This window comes from Helianthus annuus, chromosome 8 (assembly GCF_002127325.2).
Source record: "Helianthus annuus cultivar XRQ/B chromosome 8, HanXRQr2.0-SUNRISE, whole genome shotgun sequence".
Classification (NCBI taxonomy): Eukaryota; Viridiplantae; Streptophyta; class Magnoliopsida; order Asterales; family Asteraceae; genus Helianthus; species Helianthus annuus.
The window spans coordinates 121,947,382-121,967,793 of record NC_035440.2 but is presented as its reverse complement, the minus strand read 5'-3'; the positions used below and the strand labels follow the sequence as shown (position 1 = coordinate 121,967,793).

General features: G+C 39.3%; 1 protein-coding gene and 2 long non-coding RNA genes across 3 annotated transcripts; all 3 read left to right on the top strand.

The window, feature by feature from the left end:
* The first annotated feature begins 203 nt into the window (after positions 1 to 203).
* Positions 204 to 1,488, top strand: LOC110905601. The gene is made up of 3 exons (XR_002573260.2): positions 204 to 315; positions 872 to 928; positions 1,376 to 1,488. It is a non-coding gene; the product is annotated as an uncharacterized LOC110905601 (long non-coding RNA).
* A 4,493-nt stretch (positions 1,489 to 5,981) lies between these two features.
* Positions 5,982 to 6,509, top strand: LOC110906954. The gene has a single exon (XM_022152005.1). The coding sequence runs from the start codon at positions 5,982 to 5,984 to the stop codon at positions 6,507 to 6,509; it is 528 nt and encodes a 175-aa protein (XP_022007697.1).
* A 275-nt stretch (positions 6,510 to 6,784) lies between these two features.
* On the top strand, positions 6,785 to 8,263 carry LOC110905600. Its single transcript, XR_002573259.2, has 3 exons — positions 6,785 to 6,925; positions 7,484 to 7,540; positions 7,988 to 8,263. It is a non-coding gene; the product is annotated as an uncharacterized LOC110905600 (long non-coding RNA).
* Positions 8,264 to 20,412: the final 12,149 nt, after the last annotated feature.

The window sequence follows — 20,412 nt, the reverse complement described above, 5'->3', positions numbered from 1 at the left end:
AAGCCTTATGTTGCATGGATGTTTACGAGAGAATTATATAAATAAAAAAAAGAAAGTGATATGTTCAAAAAAGATGAGGGGGGTTAAATAAAAATGTGAGATTAAAACACCTAACTCAAAAAAAAAAAAAAAAAAAAAAAAAAAAAGCCCCAGTATGTGTGTGTGGGTGTATGTTCGATTGAGAGAGAGAGGCTAGGGGGAACTTCTCCTTCATAACCCTAGTTCTTCAATTCCCAACAAAATTGAAGGAGTAAAAGGCTGAGATTTCAATGCATGAGCTAGGAATCATGATCCCCTAAGTGTTATAAGTGTCAAGTAAGTTTAATTTCATGATTTGGTGATGTTTGATTTAGTGGGTTTAGTGTAATTCGTGAATGCAATGTTAAATCAAGTATGAATAATGGTTGCTATGGTTGTGTAGACATCAAGATATGATAAATTCTGAATATGATGATGAATTTGGGAAAAAACCCACTTATACACCATGAATGACTTGAATATTGTGAAATTCTATATGTTTGTTAGATTATTGATGATGATATTATGATGGATAGGTGATTTAGAATAATGTGTATATGCTCATAATAGTAAATTGTGAAGTTAGGAAATGCTATGTTAATCAATGGATGAACTATGGAGAAAACATGCTCTAAGTACTTGTACACAATGCTTAATTGTTAGTGTGCACGCCAAGTGTTTGAAGAAATGCCATAGAATAATTTAGTTGTGTTATGATATGGAGTTTTGATAAAATGATGTTATTGAATGAAAATGAACGTATGCCTAGTCATGTAACACCATGACCAATGAATAAAAAGCATAAGTAATGTAAAGCATACAAAAGCTAAAAGTGTAAAGTTATGACATATAGGCACGAAGAAGGAAGAAGGCGCAAGTCACTCGAAGTCACAAGCATCTCAAGATCGCGGTAAGTTCATATGAACTTTATGTACTCTACTTGTAGATTTATGAATGATAATCTTTAGTACTATAAATTTAGTGTAAGTTTCCTTTATGATTCATGATTGAATAGATGCAAAGAGTTTAAATGGATAAATGTCCAAAAGATAATGTTTGAAGTAAATTGGAAATAACCCGTCTAGTGGGTTGGAATGATAAGTTGAATGATTGTTGGAATGTTTGAGAATTTGACTTGTTCATAACGGGTCAAATAATGTAAGTATAGTGAAAGATATGGTACATAGACGTTCGTTATAAATGAATCGGAAAGTGGTATGATGAATGTTTTCGAATGGAGGTGATAATGTTAGTAAAGTAGTATGATAAGTTAATGGGTCGGATAATGATACGGAATTAAAGGATATCAATTGTTATGTATTACGAACTAACAATGTTTTGTTGTTATGAATGATAGGTAAATCCCTTGCTTGATTGCGACGCGCTCGGACCGAACACACAATATCGACTTTTTTTTACACGCTTCCGGTTCAAGTTGTCTATTATGTATGGGTCAAAGTTTTCTTTTTGTGATATGGTGTTAAACTTGTGTTTAGTATGTTAGTAAGTAGTTTGGATTTCTAAACCTTTTAGTGTAGTTTGTACAAAATGTTTATGGTGAACCTTATATGGTCACCACTTTGCTATTTTTGAAAAATGTCGTAGAACTTAATTAAATTGATGATGTTAAATTGTACGCTGGGCGTCACCGTAAGCTACGGTGGCTACCGTAGCTTACGGTAGCACCTGGGAGAAAATGGCCGCCGTAAGGCAGTAGCCTAGTAGCGTAAAGGAAAAGGGGCCACCATAAGCTACGGTAGCCACCGTAGCTTACGGTGGAGGCCATTTTCAGCCAAATTCAAATATGTTGTTCTGTTTGATGTTTTTATCACACGAGAAGTATTAAAAACGTTATATTAAGACTTTAAAGAATAAGAAAAGTGATACCAAGGTATATGGGATAAAGAATACTATGATGTTGGTTGTCGGAAACGTTGAGTTTCCAAAGAAAGTTTAAGTATGATTTAGTCGCGAGTAATTTCTTTTACGTATTAGAAAGAGTGAGAGGTACGTTTTACTAGCATGGTTACATGATAGAAAGGATGAATGAATGTTAAAATAAAGAATGATGTTTATGTGTAGATGGCGGATACGAATGATGATGAAGCGACACAACAACAACTAAATACTTTGATTTCGGAAGAAGTAAAAAAGGCAACTGAGGCTAGCATACCCCGACTAGCTCAAGAAGTTGAAGGGCAAGTATTGGGGGTAGTTGATACCTTAGTAACGTCTAAGGTGGAGGAATTGAAGGAAATGATCAATGAATTGCAAACGAAGAAGAGCACTCGAAGGTGCACGTATAAGGAATTTATGGCATGTAACCCCTTGCCATATAAAGGAGAAATTGATCCGATAGCGTGTCAAAGATGGATTTCAAGCACCGAGGCTGTGTTTGTAAGGAGTAGATGTGAAGTGGAGGATCAAGTGATGTTTGCTACGGGTCTCCTACAACTCCAAGCAAAGGATTGGTGGGACGCACATTCAAAGGAATTGGGGGATGACAAAGTACAAACGTTAACATGGCCAGAGTTCAAGGAGCCATTTCTGAAATATCATAGCCCACAATCCACAATTGATAAGATTCAAGAAGATTTCTTACGTCTTCGACAAAAAGATGAAACGATTGATGAAATAACGAATAAGTTCCTCGACAAAGGTGAAATTTTGTGGGGAGATAGCGGGAACTGAGAGGTTGAAAATCATACGTTATCATGCTATGTTAAAGGCTGAATATCGGAAGTTCATAAATCCCTCCAAGTGTGCAACGTTGAATGAATTAATCGACTGGGCAAGAGATAGGGGTATCGAGTTAAGAAGGCAGGTTGAACGGGGATAGAAAAGGGTGGCGGATAAGCCTACCAACACAAACCCATCGAAAAAGGCAAAATATCAAGATCAAAACAGGAAAGGGAAGACATGTAGTAGGATTCCGACTTGCAAGACATGTGGGAAACATCATTTGGGTGAATGTTTGTTGGGAAAGAAAGGATGCTACAAATGTGGGCAAAAGGGACATCCGTATTATAGGTGCCCCGAAAACTCAAAAGCGTGTTACAATTGTAATCAAATGGGGCAAAGAAACTCCAACAAGGGGCAAAGAAACTCCAAGGCTCGTGGGAGGATGTTCCAGTTAACCTCGGATGAAGCTAAGACTAGCCCGGATGTGGTCTCAGGAATATTCTTGGTTAATTCTATGCCTATGAATGTATTATTTGATTCCGGGGCTAGTAGATCGTTTATTTCTAATGAATTGTTAGTTCATCCATCATTTAAGCTTGAAAAGATGTTAGTACCCTTAGAAGTGGAAGTTGCTGATAGTAAAAGCTATTTGTTACATGGTATTTGTAGAAACTGTAAGATCTTAATCGAAGATGAGGAATTTAGTATAGATCTTGTCCCGATGTACATGGGGGAATTTAAAGTAGTTGTAGGAATGGATTGGCTAGCTCAAAACCACGCTGAAATTCAATGTGAAAAGAAAGTCATTCATGTAGTAACCTCGGGGGGGGGGGGGGGACGAGTAAGTGTTCAAGGAGATAGGGTCATTAAGTCGAAATTGTGTTCTACAATCAAAGCTGTCAAACATGTGAAGAACGGAGGTAAGGCGTATCTATCTTACGTGATTGACATCAATCAAGGTGTTCCAAAGCTTGAAGACGTGAATGTAGTGAACGAATATCCGGATGTATTTTCGGAAGATTTACCGGGGCTTCCGCCCGAACGGGAAGTAGAATTCAAGATAGAGCTTAACCCGGATGCAAAACCGGTAGCTAAAGCTCCTTATCGGTTGGCCCCGACCGAAATGAAAGAATTGATGACGCAACTTCAAGAGTTGCTCGATAAGGGTTTTATTAAACCAAGTGTTTCACCATGGGGAGCGCCCGTATTATTCGTGAAGAAGAAAGATGGTTCGATGCGAATGTGCATCGACTATCGAGAGTTGAACAAGTTAACGGTGAAGAATCGTTACCCGTTGCCCAGAATTGATGACCTATTTGACCAGCTTCAAGGGGCAAGTTGGTTTTCGAAAATCGATCTGCGGTCGGGTTACCACCAACTGCGCGTACGAGAAGAAGATGTGCCGAAGACCGCGTTTCGAACGCGGTACAGACATTACGAGTTTTTCGTAATGTCCTTTGGGCTAACGAACGCACCAGCTGCGTTTATGGATTTAATGAATCGGGTGTGCCGACCTATGCTTGATAAGTATGTAATCGTTTTTATTGACGATATACTAATATACTCCCGAAGTGAAGCAGAGCATGCTTCCCACCTACGTGATGTATTGGAAACGCTTCGCAAGGAAAAGTTATATGCAAAGTTCTCAAAATGTAACTTTTGGCTTAGAGAGGTACAGTTTTTGGGTCATATAATCGATCCGGATGGTGTCTATGTGGACCCGTCCAAAGTAGATGCGGTAATGAATTGGGTACCCCCAAAGAATCCGAGCGAAATAAAAAGTTTTCTACGCTTGGCTGGGTACTACAGGAGATTTATCCAAGATTTCTCCAAGATAGCCTCGCCTATGACAAAGTTAACAAAGAAGAGTGAAAAGTTTATATGGGGCGAAGAACAAGAAAAAGCGTTTCAGACCTTAAAGGAAAAGCTCTCAAATTCTCCAGTGTTGACATTACCGGATGAGACGGATGATTTAGTAGTGTATACTGACGCCTCCCACCAAGGTTCAGGTTGCGTGTTAATGCAAAAGGGTAAAGTCGTTGCTTATGCTTCAAGACAACTCAAGCAACATGAAAACAATTACCCAACTCACGATCTAGAATTGGTGGCAGTCGTATTTTGCCTTGAAAATATGGAGGCACTACCTATATGGGGTAAAATGTACTATTTACTCAGGTCATAAAAGCCTCAAATACTTTTTCGAGCAGAAAGATCTTAATATGAGGCAACGGAGATGGTTGGAACTCATTGAGGATTACGATTGTGACATTCATTACCATCCCGGAAAGACTAATGTAGTGGCAGACGCTCTAAGTAGAAAGGAGTACCCGCCTCCGATTCGGGTGAAATCTATGAAGATGGTAGTTACTCCTAAACTCCTTGATGAGATTCGAGAAGCCCAAACAAAATCTTTAAATGCTGATGACTCGAAGAAAGAAAGGACGAAAGGAGTTATTCATGAATTGGAAGAGAATGCAAATGGTATGAAAACGAGGTATGACCGAATCTGGATACCTCGGGAATGTGGGGTGAAAGAATTACTTTTAGATGAGGCTCACAAGTCTCGGTACTCCGTTCATCCGGGAGCTACAAAGATGTATTGAGACTTGAGAATGAATTACTGGTGGCCGGGAATGAAAAGAGACATTGTTAAGTATGTTGCTAAGTGTTTGACATGTTCTCAAGTGAAGGCCGAACACCAAAGACCGTATGGAAAGATGCAGCCATTGGAGATACCGATGTGGAAGTGGGAGCATGTAACGATGGATTTGGTGACTAAACTTCCTAAAACAAGGAAGGGGCACGATGCTATTTGGGTAGTCGTTGACCGACTAACCAAAAGTGCACATTTCTTACCCATTCGGGAAACCTATAATTCGGAAAAGATGGCGGAAGTTTATACGAATGAGATTATATCTTGACATGGGGTTCCGGTGTCTATAGTGTCCGACCGGGATACCCGGTTCACATCTCGTTACTGGAGGAAGTTTCACGAAGAATTGGGGACCCAGTTACATATAAGCACTGCCTACCATCCACAAACCGATGGTCAATCGGAACGAACTATCCAAACATTGGTTGATATGCTAAGGGCGTGTGTTATGGATTTCGGAGGAAGCCGAGATGATCATCTACCTTTGGTAGAGTTTTCATATAATAGTTATCATAACAGCATAAAAATAGCCCCCTACGAAATGCTCTATGGAAGGAAATGTAGGACTCCAGTTTGTTGGGGGGAAGTGGGTCAACGAGAACTCGCGTGAAGAGAAGTAGTAGCCAAGATGAATGAAAAGATTGATATGGTTAGATCAAGGATAAAAGCAGCGCAAGATAGACAAAAGTCGTATGCGGATAGGCGAAGGCGACCAACTGAATTCCAAGTGGGAGATTATGTCTTATTGAAAGTTTCTCCACGGAAAATTGGGTCCTCGATACATTGGACCATTCAAAATACTCGCTCGGGTCGGGCGCTAGCGTACCAGTTAGAATTACCTCCCGCGTTGGATGGAATTCATAACACTTTTCATGTGTTGCAACTGCGGAAGTGCCTAGCGGATGAGACGGCATACGTGCCTTTGGATGATATTGAAGTAGATGAGAAGTTAAATTATGTTGAAAAGCCCGTGGCAATAAAATATTCTAAGGTGAAGCAACTCCGCAACAAGTCCATTCGACAAGTGTTTGTCCAATGGCAACACCGAAAGGGATCGGAACTTACGTGGGAAGCGGAGGATGAAATGCGGGAGCTCTACCCAGAGTTATTCGGTATGTATTCTGGTTTCGGGGACGAAACCATCTTAAGGGGGTAGACTTGTAACACCACGAATTTCGTATGACACGTTCTAATATTTTATTCGTAGAAAATTTTATGAAAAGAAATGGTAAACATAATTTTTACCATCATTAAGGTTTTATAAATATTAGTAAACTTAAAAAGCCTTATGTTGCATGAATGTTTACTAGAGAATTATATAAATAAAAAAAGAAAGTAATATGTTCTAAAAAGATGAGGGGGGTTAAATGAAAATGTGAGCATAAAACACCTAACTAAAAAAATGCCCAGTATGTGTGTGTGGGTGTACGTTCGATCGATCGAGAGAGGCCAGGGGGAACTTCTCCTTCATAACCCTAGTTCTTCAATTCCCCACAAAATTGAAGGAGTAAAAGGCTGAGATTTCAATGCATGAGCTAGGAATCATGATCCCCTAAGTGTTATAAGTGTCAAGTAAGTTTAATTTCATGATTTGGTGATGTTTGATTTAGTGGGTTTAATGTAATTCGTGAATGCAATGTTAAATATAGTATGAATAATGGTTGCTATGGTTGTGTAGACATCAAGATATGATAAATTCTGAATATGATGATGAATTTGGGAAAAAAAACCCACTTATACACCATGAATGACTTGAATATTGTGAAATTCTATATGTTTGTTAGATTATTGATGATGATATTATGATGGATAGGTGATTTAGAATAATGTGTATATGCTCATAGTGGTAAATTGTGAAGTTAGGAAATGCTATGTTAATCAATGGATGAACTATGGAGAAAACATGCTCTAAGTACTTGTACACTATGCTTAATTGTTAGTGTGCACGCCAAGTGTTTGAAGAAATGCCATAGAATAATTTAGTTGTGTTATGATATGGAGTTTTGATAAAATGATGTTATTGGATGAAAATGAACGTATGCCTAGTCATATAACGCCATGACCAATGAATAAAATGCATAAGTAATGTAAAGCATACAAAAGTTAAAAGTGTAAAGTTATGACATATAGGCACGAAGAAGGAAGAAGGCGCAAGTCACTCGAAGTCACAAGCATCTCAAGATCGCGGTAAGTTTATATGAACTTTATGTACTCTACTTGTAGATTTATGAATGATAATCTTTAGTACTATAAATTTAGTGTAAGTTTCCTTTATGATTCATGATTGAATAGATGCAAAGAGTTTAAATGGAGAAATGTCCATAAGATAATGTTTGAAGTAAATTGGAAATAACCCGTCTAGTGGGTTGGACTGATAAGTAGAATGATTGTTGGAATGTTTGAGAATTTGACTTGTTCATAACGGGTCAAATAATGTAAGTATAGTGAAAGATATGGTACATAGCGGTTCATTATAAATGAATCGGAAAGTGGTATGATGAATGTTTCCGAATGGAGGTGATAATGTTAGTAAAGTAGTATGATAAGTTAATGGGTCGGATAATGATACGGAATTAAATGATTTCAATTGTTATGTATTATGAACTAACAATGCTTTGTTGTTATGAATGATAGGTAAATCCCTTGCTTGATTGCGGCGCGCTCGGACCGAACACACAATGTTGACTTTTTTTTACACGCTTCCGGTTCAAGTTGTCTATTATGTATGGGTCAAAGTTTTCATTTTGTGATATGGTGTTAAACTTGTGTTTAGTATGTTAGTAAGTAGTTTGGATTTCTAAACCTTTTAGTGTAGTTTGTACTAAATGTTTATGGTGAACCTTATATGGTCACCACTTTGCTATTTTTGAAAAATGTCGTAGAACTTAATTAAATTGATGATGTTAAAAGCAGGTGGAAAAGTTCTTAATGCAAACGGGCCATGTCAAAATTTTGTAAAAATTGTATGAATTTTATGTTAATAGTCGAATGAGAGAAACGCTGGGCGTTTCACGGATAGTCTCTGTGGTTTGGCAAAATTTCACCTTTAGTCCCAAACTTTATGAAATTACACTCATGCTCCCTGTGGTTTGCTCGGTTGTTACTCAGATAGTCCCTGAAGTGGATGGAGGTTAGTTTTCTCAGTTAAGTCTATAGGAAATTACTATACTACCCTTAATGATAAAACATACTAAATTAAATAATTTATAGTGGGACCCACTTTTAATTTATATTTATATAATTAGTAATATAATATACTAACTAGTGGGACCACTAACACACAAGATCTCATCTATTAGTTTTCCCACAACACTCAGGTCGTCTTCTCTGGCAAGCCATCTTCCCTGCGCCGAAGCAAACTACAACTATGGTAAGTCACCTTCCAACCGTCCCCTTGGCAGCCACCTACCAACCCTCCCCTCGCAAGCCGTCTTCCCCGGCTAGCCTACAACCATGACACATTTCTACCTCACCCAAACACACACCTGCAACAAATTAGTCACCTAATCCACAATATAATTTCAATCAAACCATTTCTTTCATTTCAATTTCACCTCTGTTGCTTGTTTCAATACATTAACAGAAAGCTAATAGCAAATAAAAGAAGCCAAATTCCATAGTCCACTTACTCTTGGATTTGATATGGAAACTTCTGAAACAACAACACCAAGACTAAATATCAAAATTCCCTAAAAATCAAGTGCGCCTTTACCTATTTCTGTAAATTGTTTCAGATAAATTGTAAATTTTACGTCATGATTCGTGTTTAGTGCGAGAGTTATGATAAGGATTTTCTCGGTGGATTTTCTAACAGTATAAATTTGGTAAAAGCTTTGGTGATGCAATTCAAGTGTGTGTGTGTCATAAGTTTCAATAGACTTGTGATAAGGTCTTGGGTGGTTGGAGATAAGAAAAGGAGCAGGGATAGAGATTTGAGAAGAGGGTGGGTGCAGGTGGGGAAGAAGAAGAAGAACAAGGATTGTGAAGTGGGGTTAGAGGTTGTATTGTGTTTTAAGTATAAAAAGCAGACCCCATCTTAATTAAGTATTATTTTTTTAATGATAAGGGTGGTTTGTTTTATAATAAGTAAGGGTAGTTTAGTAATTTCGTATAGACTTAACTCAGAAAACTAACCTCCCTCTACGTCAGGCACTATCCGAGTAACAACCAAGCAAACCACAAGGAACATGAGTGTAATTTCATAAAGTTGGGGACTAAAGGTGAAATTTTGATGCAGGCCCAAGTGTGGAGGAGCGGTCCATCTTGTATTTGGAGGCCCAAGATCGCGTGACAAAAGGGGCTTCACTAAAATGGCTCTAACTTGGGCTACAGGTGTCCGTTTTGGGCGTGCGACCAGGCGAAACGATCGTGAGAACGAAGCCCATCTTTCTACAAACACCATAGGTGGTTTGGGTCAACGTTCAGGCCCAGAAACGCTTATTTCTATGAGTTATTTACATTTTTATGTTTTTTAGTACTTTTCGTGGACTTTTATTTGGTTCTAGCTTTTGGCCCAAGTGTGTTTTGAGGCCCGTTTTGAATTTACGTTGTTATTTATATGAATGTAATTGGAGGAAGATAATCAGTTTTGAGTTTTATGAAAAGTCATTTTTTTCTCCCAATTCACTTGTGAGTGTCTTGAGTGTGAAACCCCCAATTTTCAGTATTCCACAAGAATCAACGAATTTTGGAAGAATTGTTCCTGGTATTCTGTGTGAATCAACAGGTCCGATTTCGTATCCCATTTCCTAGTCTACGTCAGTTGGTATCAGAACCGAATTCCTGGCTCAGAATGCCTCCGAGGATAAACAACAACAGGCCTCTCGATGAAGTGTATGAACGGTAGTTGGAGCAGCGGCTTATGGCGAGGGTGGATCAACGGTTGGACCAAGTGGTCGATCAGTTGACTGACCGGATGGCTGACTTGATCAATCGTAGGAGGCAGAGACCCAATGACGGGTATGGTTCTGAACTTAGTAACCCATTTGGTGATGATTCGACTTTCAAAGACGAACAGGGGGGCAACCAAGGGGTGAACGTGGAGACGGTAATCGGCGTTGGGAGACGGGGATGCGTACTAGCATTCCAGAATTTGATGGTGACACTTTGAATCCAGAAAATTTCATTGATTGGCTTGCTGTGGTTGAAGAGGTGTTCGAATTCAAAGAGGTACCCGAAGACAAAAGGGTTCCTTTGATTGCTACCAGGTTACGTGGTAGGGCATCTGCTTGGTGGCAACAACTGAAACTCTCTCGTGAAAGGATGGGAAAGTCAAAGGTCACAACCTGGAGGAAGATGAAAAAGTGCATGAGGGCCAACTTTATTCCTCATAATTATCAGCGTTTAATGTACCAGCGGTTAAGAATTTAAAGCAGGAATCCCAAACGGTTGAAGATTACACAACAGAATTCTATCAGTTGGTGGCTCGAAATGATATTCAAGAGACTGAAGACCAACTTGTCTCTCGTTACATTGGTGGGCTAAGGCTTCCGATTATGGAGTCGGTGAATTTGTTTGATCCGATGACTATTTCTGATGCACATCAGCGTGCCCTGGTTTTTGAAAAGCAAAACTGACGTAGTGGTGGTTCAGCCTCATCTGCCTTGACAGGAGGTAGTTCGGGTTCGGGCAATGTGGCGTCTCGTTTTGTGCCCAACCAAGCAAAACCAGGTGGTGGCGCTTCTGGTTCTAGTTCTAAAGGGGCCGGTACTAGTAACATGAAATGTTTTAATTGTGGAGAGACGGGTCATCGCCAGGCAGAGTGTAAGAGGGCTGGGAAGAGACACTTGTTTAACGAACCTGATGGATGGGAAGATGATGATGAGGTTGGTGGGACTTGTGAAGACGGCCCGGTTTATGATGAGGAGCCTGAGTATGAAGAAGAGGAGGTAGCTGGAGATGTGGGGTTGAGTCTGGTGGTTAGGCGCTCATGCTATACACCAAAGGCCAGTGATGATGATTGGCTTAAGCATAACATCTTCCATTCGACGTGTACTGTGCTGGGAAAGGTTTGTACCTTTGTTATTGACTCAGGGAGTTGTGACAATCTAGTTTCTGAGGAGGCTATCAGAAAGCTAGGTTTGAAGACGGAGAACCACCGTAAACCTTATAAGCTCCAGTGGCTCAAGAAGGGAGGCGAGGTACAAGTCAGTAAGCGTACCCTTGTTTCTTTTTCTGTTGGTAAAACATATAAGGATGATGTGTGGTGTGATGTGGTACCTATGGACGCTTGTCATTTATTGTTGGGGAGGCATTGGGAATATGATCAATGCGTAGAGCATAACGGGCGTTCTAATACCTACAGTTTTATGTTTGATAATGTGAAGATAACTTTGTTGCCTAATAAACCCAAGGAAGTAGCCGCGAAGCCCACTGGTACCCTGTTGACTCTTTCTCAGTTTGAGAATGAATTGGAGGTGGGAGATGATGTTTTTGTGTTGATTGGTAAGGAAGTGGTTGACGGGGTCAACATTCCTGATGCTATGGTTCCTTTGCTTGAAGAATTTTCTGATGTTTTCCCTGATGAATTGCCTGATGGATTGCCACCTTTGCGTGACATCCAACATCATATTGATTTGGAGCCTGGGTCACAGTTACCCAATAGACCACATTACAGGATGAGCCCTGGTGAGCATGAAGAGTTGCGAAGGCAGGTTGAGGAATTGATTTCTAAGGGCCACGTTCGTGAAAGTATGAGCCCTTGTGCTGTTCCGGCTTTGTTGACTCCAAAGAAGGATGGCACTTTGTAACACCCTTAAATTTTTCGCTCGTTTATACTAATAAACAACACCATTTTAGGGAAAATATTTTTTATGTACATGACTTTCATTAAAAAAGATCATAAGTAACAAAAGCCTTAGTCGACTAATGACTAAGTTAAAGCATTAAAAAAAAGATGTTCAAAACATGTTTACATCCCATATACAAAGTTTTAAGGATTCAAAACATAGCGGAAGCTTAGAAATGTAGTGTTCGGTTCTTCATATATCACTTGGTCGCCACCCGTAAGATTTGCAAATTTACCTATGATCAAAACCATTAAAACATTAGTTTTGATGTTAATATATAATATAATCACAAGTTTGAACATCACATTTAAAATAATAAAAACAAAACAACTATTCTGGGTCTACCGTAAATTACGGTATCACCGTAATTTACGGTGAGTCCTGGAGATTTCTGGTCACCGTAAACCAGGAGACATTCACCATAAAATGTCTGACCCTTACCGTAATTTGCGGTATTACCGTAATTTACGGTGGGTCCTGGAAATCCATGTCTTGTTTTGGTTTTGTTCATCTCACTCAAAGAAATCTTGTGATTCGCTTTTCTAAGACTCATTACATCCAATTCTAGTAATTCTAACATGTGATAAATGTCAACCAATAACTTACAACAATCCATCATATCCCGGAATATAAATCATGTTTTACTTGATTATTTGACCCGTTTGGCTCGTCTAAGGAATCCTCCTATAAGACGACTACCAACAAGTACCAACCGAATTTAGTCGATCAATCGATACGACGACTTCATTGTTTTATTCAAAACACTCTTATTCATAATTCAATTACATATTTGAATCATCCGATATAATAAATGTAACGGAAACAAGTTACATACCTTAGCGCACGCCCTTCAACCGTGAGTCACCACCGGCTTGTCCACCCGACGTTCCGGTATCTTGTCCTATAGAGTTCAATTCAAGTCATGTTTAGAACTCTTTTCAAATCATAAAACGCATTATACACCGAACATCATGATTATGCGTTTAAACTCGAAATTTCAGTTTTTAAGCCTTCATAGAGGCATTTCAACAAACACTTCATAGGCAGATTTTTACATGATTAAACTTCACATCTCTAGTTTATCATTTAACCCTACTTTCGTATAATTCAACCAATTTATATGTATATTAGCTTCTAATTACTGAAATCACTTCCAGATTGCTAATTTACACTAGATTAACAATCTACTTTCTAGTGTTCATCCAAATACACATAACCCACTAATCACCTACCAAGGTGATTATGGATTCACCTAAAATTTCTTATGATTTCAACTTCTATCAATCTAGGGTTTGTCCCTAGACACTATAGTTGTTCCTCCATCATCATAACACACACATGCATCCCTAATTTCAGATTTTCTTCCAATTCATGAAAATTTCAAGTTGAGAGAAATTCATAAATTTTACATACCTCGAGATCCTCTTGTGATGAGGGTCACGATTCTATGCTCGGATTTTCGTTTGGACCAGATTTAGGCCTTCAATTTGATTGTTTTGTGAAGTTAGGGTTTTGGAATGGGGATGTCGCCCCCTGCTCCTTTCCTGGTCGACCAACACTTCAAATTTTGGAGTGTTTGGTTTGTTTTTAATTAAGTTTCAGATTTTAACAATTAGGGCCCCTCCATTTTGTTCCACATATAGTTTGGTAACTTTTAATCACCTTATAAGCTATTTTTAGACTAGTTAACTAGCTAGGTTAGAATTACTAGTTAGTAAACCCCCATTCATTTACGCTTCATAATTATGATATACTGTTTTATATTTTTCGGGGTGTTACAGTTCCACCCCCCTTAAAAGGGTTTCGTCCCCGAAACCGAAATACGTACCAAATAATGAAGGGTAGAGTCATCGCATTTCTTCCTCGGACTCCCACGTAGTGTCCGAGCCTTTTCTATGCTCCCATCTGATTTTGACTTGATCAATTTGTCTATTTCTTAAGTATTTGACTTTCCGGTCTAAAATCTCCACCGGTCTCACCGCATAATTCAGGCTATCATCTACTTCAATATCATCGAAATGAATATAAGCTGTTTCATCTGCTAGGCACTTTCTTAATTGAGACACGTGAAACGTGCTATGGATTCCACTTAGTTCTGCCGGTAGCTCGAGGCGGTAAGCTACTTTGCCGATCTTTTCAATAATTTTAAATGGTCCAATAAACCTTGGGCTTAGCTTCCCCCTTTTTCTGAATCTAATAACACCTTTCCATGGGGAGACTTTTAGCAAGACCATGTCACCAACTTGGAATTCAATCGGCCTTCTCCTTTTATCGGCATACGCCTTTTGCCTGTCTTGAGCCGCTTTCAAATGTGCCCGAACTTTATCGATCTTTTCATTCGTGGCTCGTACTATATCTTGGTGGGCGAGTTCTCGTGGACCCACCTCACCCCAACATACTGGGGTTCGACACTTCCTACCATAAAGCATTTCGTATGGTGCCATCTTAATACTAGATTGGTAACTGTTGTTATACGAAAACTCAACTAACGGTAAGTGAACATCCCAACTGCCTCCAAAGTCGATTATACACGCCCGTAGCATATCCCCCAATGTTTGTATCGTCCTTTCACTTTGTCCATCCGTTTGAGGATGGTACGCAGTGCTAATGAACAATTTGGTCCCCATTTGCTCTTGGAAATCTCGCCAGAAATTCGAAGTAAACCGGGTATCCCTATCGGACACGATGGACACCGGCACCCCATGACGTGCTATGATTTCATTGGTATAAACTTCTGACATCTTTTCTGACGTATAAGTCTCACGAATCGGAATGAAGTGAGCACTTTTCGTCAATCGGTCTACCACTACCCATATGGCATCAAAACCGCGATTCGTTTTAGGTAACTTGGTCAGTAAGTCCATTGTTATATGTTCCCATTTCCAAACCGGAATATCTAACGGTTGGAGTTTGCCGTATGGTTTCTGATGCTCCGCCTTGACTTGTAAACATGTCAAGCATTTTTCCACATACTTCGCCACATCTCTCTTCATTCCGGGCCACCAATAGTTTTGTTTCAAGTCATTGTACATCTTGGTCGCATCCGGATGAATTGAATAACGAGATTTATGGGCTTCATTAAGTAGGAGTGCCTTTACTCCACAGGTATCCTTCCGGATCGAGTCTTTAACCCGTGATTCCCATCCGACAAATCTTTCAACTGACCAATTATTCTTTCTTTCTTCCAATTCTCTTCTTTTACTGCTTCTAGTTGCGCCCCTCGAATACGTTCAAGTATACCCGAGGTTACCACAAGTTGCATCGATCTTACTCGTATCGGGACATAATCCGTTTTTCTGCTCAAAGCATCCGCCACCGCATTAGCCTTCCCTGGGTGATAACGTATTTCGCAATCGTAATCTTTCACCGTTTCCAGCCATCGCCTTTGTCGCATATTTAACTCCTTCTGATCGAAGAAGTATTTCAAACTCTTGTGGTCGGTGAATATGGTGCACTTTACTCCATACAAGTAGTGCCTCCATATTTTTAATGCAAACACTACCGTCGCCAACTCGAGATCGTGTGTGGGATATTTCTTCTCGTGTATCTTCAATTGCCTCGAGGCATAGGCTATTACCTTGCCCCGTTGCATCAACACGCAACCGAGTCCCGATAGTGAAGCATCCGAATAAACCTCCATGTCTTCGACTCCGTCCGACAACGTTAGTACCGGAGCTTGAGTTAACTTTTCTTTTAGCGTTTGAAACGCTTTCTCTTGGTCAACACCCCAAATGAATCTCTCTTTCTTTCGTGTTAGCTTTGTTAGTGGTGACGCAATCTTGGAGAAATCTTGAATGAATCTCCTGTAATATCCCGCAAGCCCCAAAAAGCTTCTAATTTCTGATGGGTTCTTCGGGGAATTCCATTTTGACACCGCCTCAATCTTTGACGGATCTACCAATACTCCATCGGCACTTATAACATGGCCAAGAAATTGTACCTCTCGTAACCAAAAGGCACATTTAGAGAATTTTGCGTATAGCTTCTCTCGTCTAAGGGTCTCTAACACTTCTTGTAAGTGATGTGCGTGTTCAGCTTCACTTTTCGAATATACCATTATATCATCGATAAACACGATGACCGACTTATCCAGCATTGGCTTGCAAACCCGGTTCATGAGGTCCATGAAAGCCGCGGGTGTGTTTGTTAGCCCGAATGACATCACGAGTAATTCGTAATGTCCGTATCTTGTGCGGAAAGCCGTTTTCGGCACATCTTCTTCTTTGACCTTTAGTTGGTGATACCCCGATCTAAGGTCAATTTTGGAAAACCAGTTCGCACCTTGTAGTTGGTCGAATAAATCATCTATCCTCGGGAGCGGGTATCGATTCTTTACCGTGAGTTTGTTTAACTCCCGGTAATCGATACACATGCGTATGCTCCCGTCTTTCTTTCTCATGAACAATACCGGTGCGCCCCAAGGAGACACACTCGGCCTTATGAATCCCTTGTTAAGCAGGTCTTGGATTTGGGACATCAACTCTTGTAATTCCGACGGTGCAAGTCGGTACGGGGCTTTTGCTACGGGTTTCACGCCCGGAATCAATTCGATCCCGAACTCTACTTCCCATTCAGGCGGTATCCCCGGTAAATCTTCCGGAAAAACATCTTCATAATCTCGTACTACCGGTACATCTCCAATCTTTCGTGATTCTTTTTCGGGTTCATTTGCGTATATCATAAATGCCTTGCATCCTCGCTTCATTAGCTTGTGAGCTTTCAACATTGAGCATACTACGGGATTGCCTCCTTTTTCGCCATAAATGGTGACGTGTTTCCCGCTCGGAGATGTCAGTTTTATCTCTTTACGGAAGCACACGACCTTTGCACGGTGCCGAGATAGCCAATCCATCCCAACGACTACTTGAAATTCTCCCATCGACATCGGGATTAGATTTATCAAATATTCTTCATCGTCAATGCTCAGTTTGCAATTTTCACATACATCGCAAACAATAAAGCTTTTATTATTACCTATCTCTACTTCTAAGGGCACAGGTAATTTAGTTAGAACAAATGAAGGATGTCGAATAAATCCATATGAAACAAAGGATTTATTCGCACCCGTATCAAATAACACACGTGCAGGAATCGAGTTTACAGTAAATATACCTGAGACCACGTCAGGTTCAATCTTTGCTTCTGCGGCGGTTAGTTGAAAAGATCTTGCCTTTGCTTTAGGGGCTTCACCCTTCGGTTCCTGCCCATCCTTCTTTTCAACCAATTCCGGGCATTCAGACTTCTTATGACCCGTTCGATAACAATTGTAACAAACCGTCACCTTCTCCGGGCATGATATGGCTATATGTCCCGTTTTCTTGCATATGGGACAAGGCTTATCCTTGTAACGACATTCGCCTTTATGACCCTTCCCGCAGATTCTGCAACTTGGCGACCTGCCTTTCGTATCAGGTTTCCTTGCGCTTTCGTTTGTTCGTGCCTTCTTAGTAGGGCTTGGATTTACATCATGTGCTCTCCGTTCACCCCTTTCGATACTCTTTTTCAGCTCGATCTCCCTTTCCCGAGCAGCATTTATAATCTCGGTAAGGGTCTCGTATTTGGAAGGGGTGATAAATTCCCTATACTCGGCACTCAACATGTTATGATAGTAGTATATCTTTTGCTCTTCGTTTGTCACCAAATCGTCACAAAACTTCATCTTATCCATAAACGTTGCCGTAATCTTGTCTATGGTCTCATTTTTGTGCCTAAGCTGCATGAACTCTTCCTTGATTTTATTCACAACCGCTTTGGGGCTATGATGCTTCAGAAATGGCGTCTTGAATTCTTCCCAAGTCATGACCTTAGCAGCTTCAATACCGATCTCTCTCTTCTTGTTATCCCACCAATCTTTCGCTTGATTTCTTAGTTGACCCGTACCATAGGCTACATAGTCATCTACATCACAATGGGTCCTCTCGAATACCCCTTCGATATCACTTAGCCATCTTTGGCACACTATTGGGTCAACCTCCCCATTATATATCGGTGGTTTACAAGCCATGAATTCCTTGTATGAACAAGGCTTTCGTCCTCCATGCTTTTCCTTTTCTGATTTCGAATCATCTTCTAATTTCTTGATTCTATCTTCTACCATTGATAAAACTGTGTTTTGAATTCTATCAATGAAGCCTGTCAAACTGTTTTCGATCGCCTTTCCAACCTCTTCGGCAATCACTTCCCTCACTTGTTCGGTGACTCTTGGCACCGCATCATCGTTACCTTTATCAGCCATCTCTATTTCTGAAATGTTTACACAAGTTGTTAAAACATTCCATTTATAACACATGCTGTACTTGTTTGATTCAATCAAGTTCATAACTTGATTTAATCGCTCTTGCTTTGATTCAATCAAGTTCACAACTTGATTTGATCGTTCTTGCTTTTGATTCAATCAAGTTCACAACTTGATTTGATCGTTCTTGCTTTTGATTCAATCAAGTTCACAACTTGATTTAATCGTTCTTGCTTTTGATTTAATCAAGTTCACAACTTGATTTGATCGTTCTTGCTTTTGATTCAATCAAGTTCACAACTTGATTTGATCGTTCTTGCTTTTGATTTAATCAAGTTCACAACTTGATTTGATCGTTCTTGCTTTTGATTTAATCAAGTTCACAACTTGATTTGATCGTTCTTGCTTTTGATTTAATCAAGTTCACAACTTGATTTGATCGTTCTTGCTTTTGATTTCTTGTATTTAAATGAGCTTACTTGCTCTTTTCATGCATATTTGTTCATTTCTCATTCTTTACGTAATATAAAATTTATTAACAGAAGTTAGTTCTTACCGGACGGTCGATCAAGCTTGAACCGAACACTTTGTAAACAACCTTAGGCTCTGATTACCAACTTGTAACACCCTTAAATTTTTCGCTCGTTTATACTAATAAACAACACCATTTTAGGGAAAATATTGTTTATGTACATGACTTTCATTAAAAAAGATCATAAGTAACAAAAGCCTTAGTCGACTAATGACTAAATTAAAGCATTAAAAAAAAAGATGTTCAAAACATGTTTACATCCCATATACAAAGTTTTAAGGATTCAAAACATAGCGGAAGCTTAGAAATGTAGTGTTCGGTTCTTCATATATCACTTGGTCGCCACCCGTAAGATTTGCAAATTTACCTATGATCAAAACCATTAAAACATTAGTTTTGATGTTAATATATAATATAATCACAAGTTTGAACATCACATTTAAAATAATAAAAACAAAACAACTATTCTGGGTCTACTGTAAATTACGGTATCACCGTAATTTACGGTGAGTCCTGGAGATTTCTGGTCACCGTAAACCAGGAGACATTCACCATAAAATGTCTGACCCTTACCGTAATTTACGGTATTACCGTAATTTACGGTGGGTCCTGGAAATCCATGTCTTGTTTTGGTTTTGTTCATCTCACTCAAAGAAATCTTGTGATTCGCTTTTCTAAGACTCATTACATCCAATTCTAGTAATTCTAACATGTGATAAATGTCAACCAATAACTTACAACAATCCATCATATCCCGGAATATAAATCATGTTTTACTTGATTATTTGACCCGTTTGGCTCGTCTAAGGAATCCTCCTATAAGACGACTACCAACAAGTACCAACCGAATTTAGTCGATCAATCGATACGACGACTTCATTGTTTTATTCAAAACACTCTTATTCATAATTCAATTACATATTTGAATCATCCAATATAATAAATGTAACGGAAACAAGTTACATACCTTAGCGCACGCCCTTCAACCGTGAGTCACCACCGGCTTGTCCACCCGACGTTCCGGTATCTTGTCCTATAGAGTTCAATTCAAGTCATGTTTAGAACTCTTTTCAAATCATAAAACGCATTATACACCGAACATCATGATTATGCGTTTAAACTCGAAATTTCAGTTTTTAAGCCTTCATAGAGGCATTTCAACAAACACTTCATAGGCAGATTTTTACATGATTAAACTTCACATCTCTAGTTTATCATTTAACCCTACTTTCGTATAATTCAACCAATTTATATGTATATTAGCTTCTAATTACTGAAATCACTTCCAGATTGCTAATTTACACTAGATTAACAATCTACTTTCTAGTGTTCATCCAAATACACATAACCCACTAATCACCTACCAAGGTGATTATGGATTCACCTAAAATTTCTTATGATTTCAACTTCTATCAATCTAGGGTTTGTCCCTAGACACTATAGTTGTTCCTCCATCATCATAACACACACATGCATCCCTAATTTCAGATTTTCTTCCAATTCA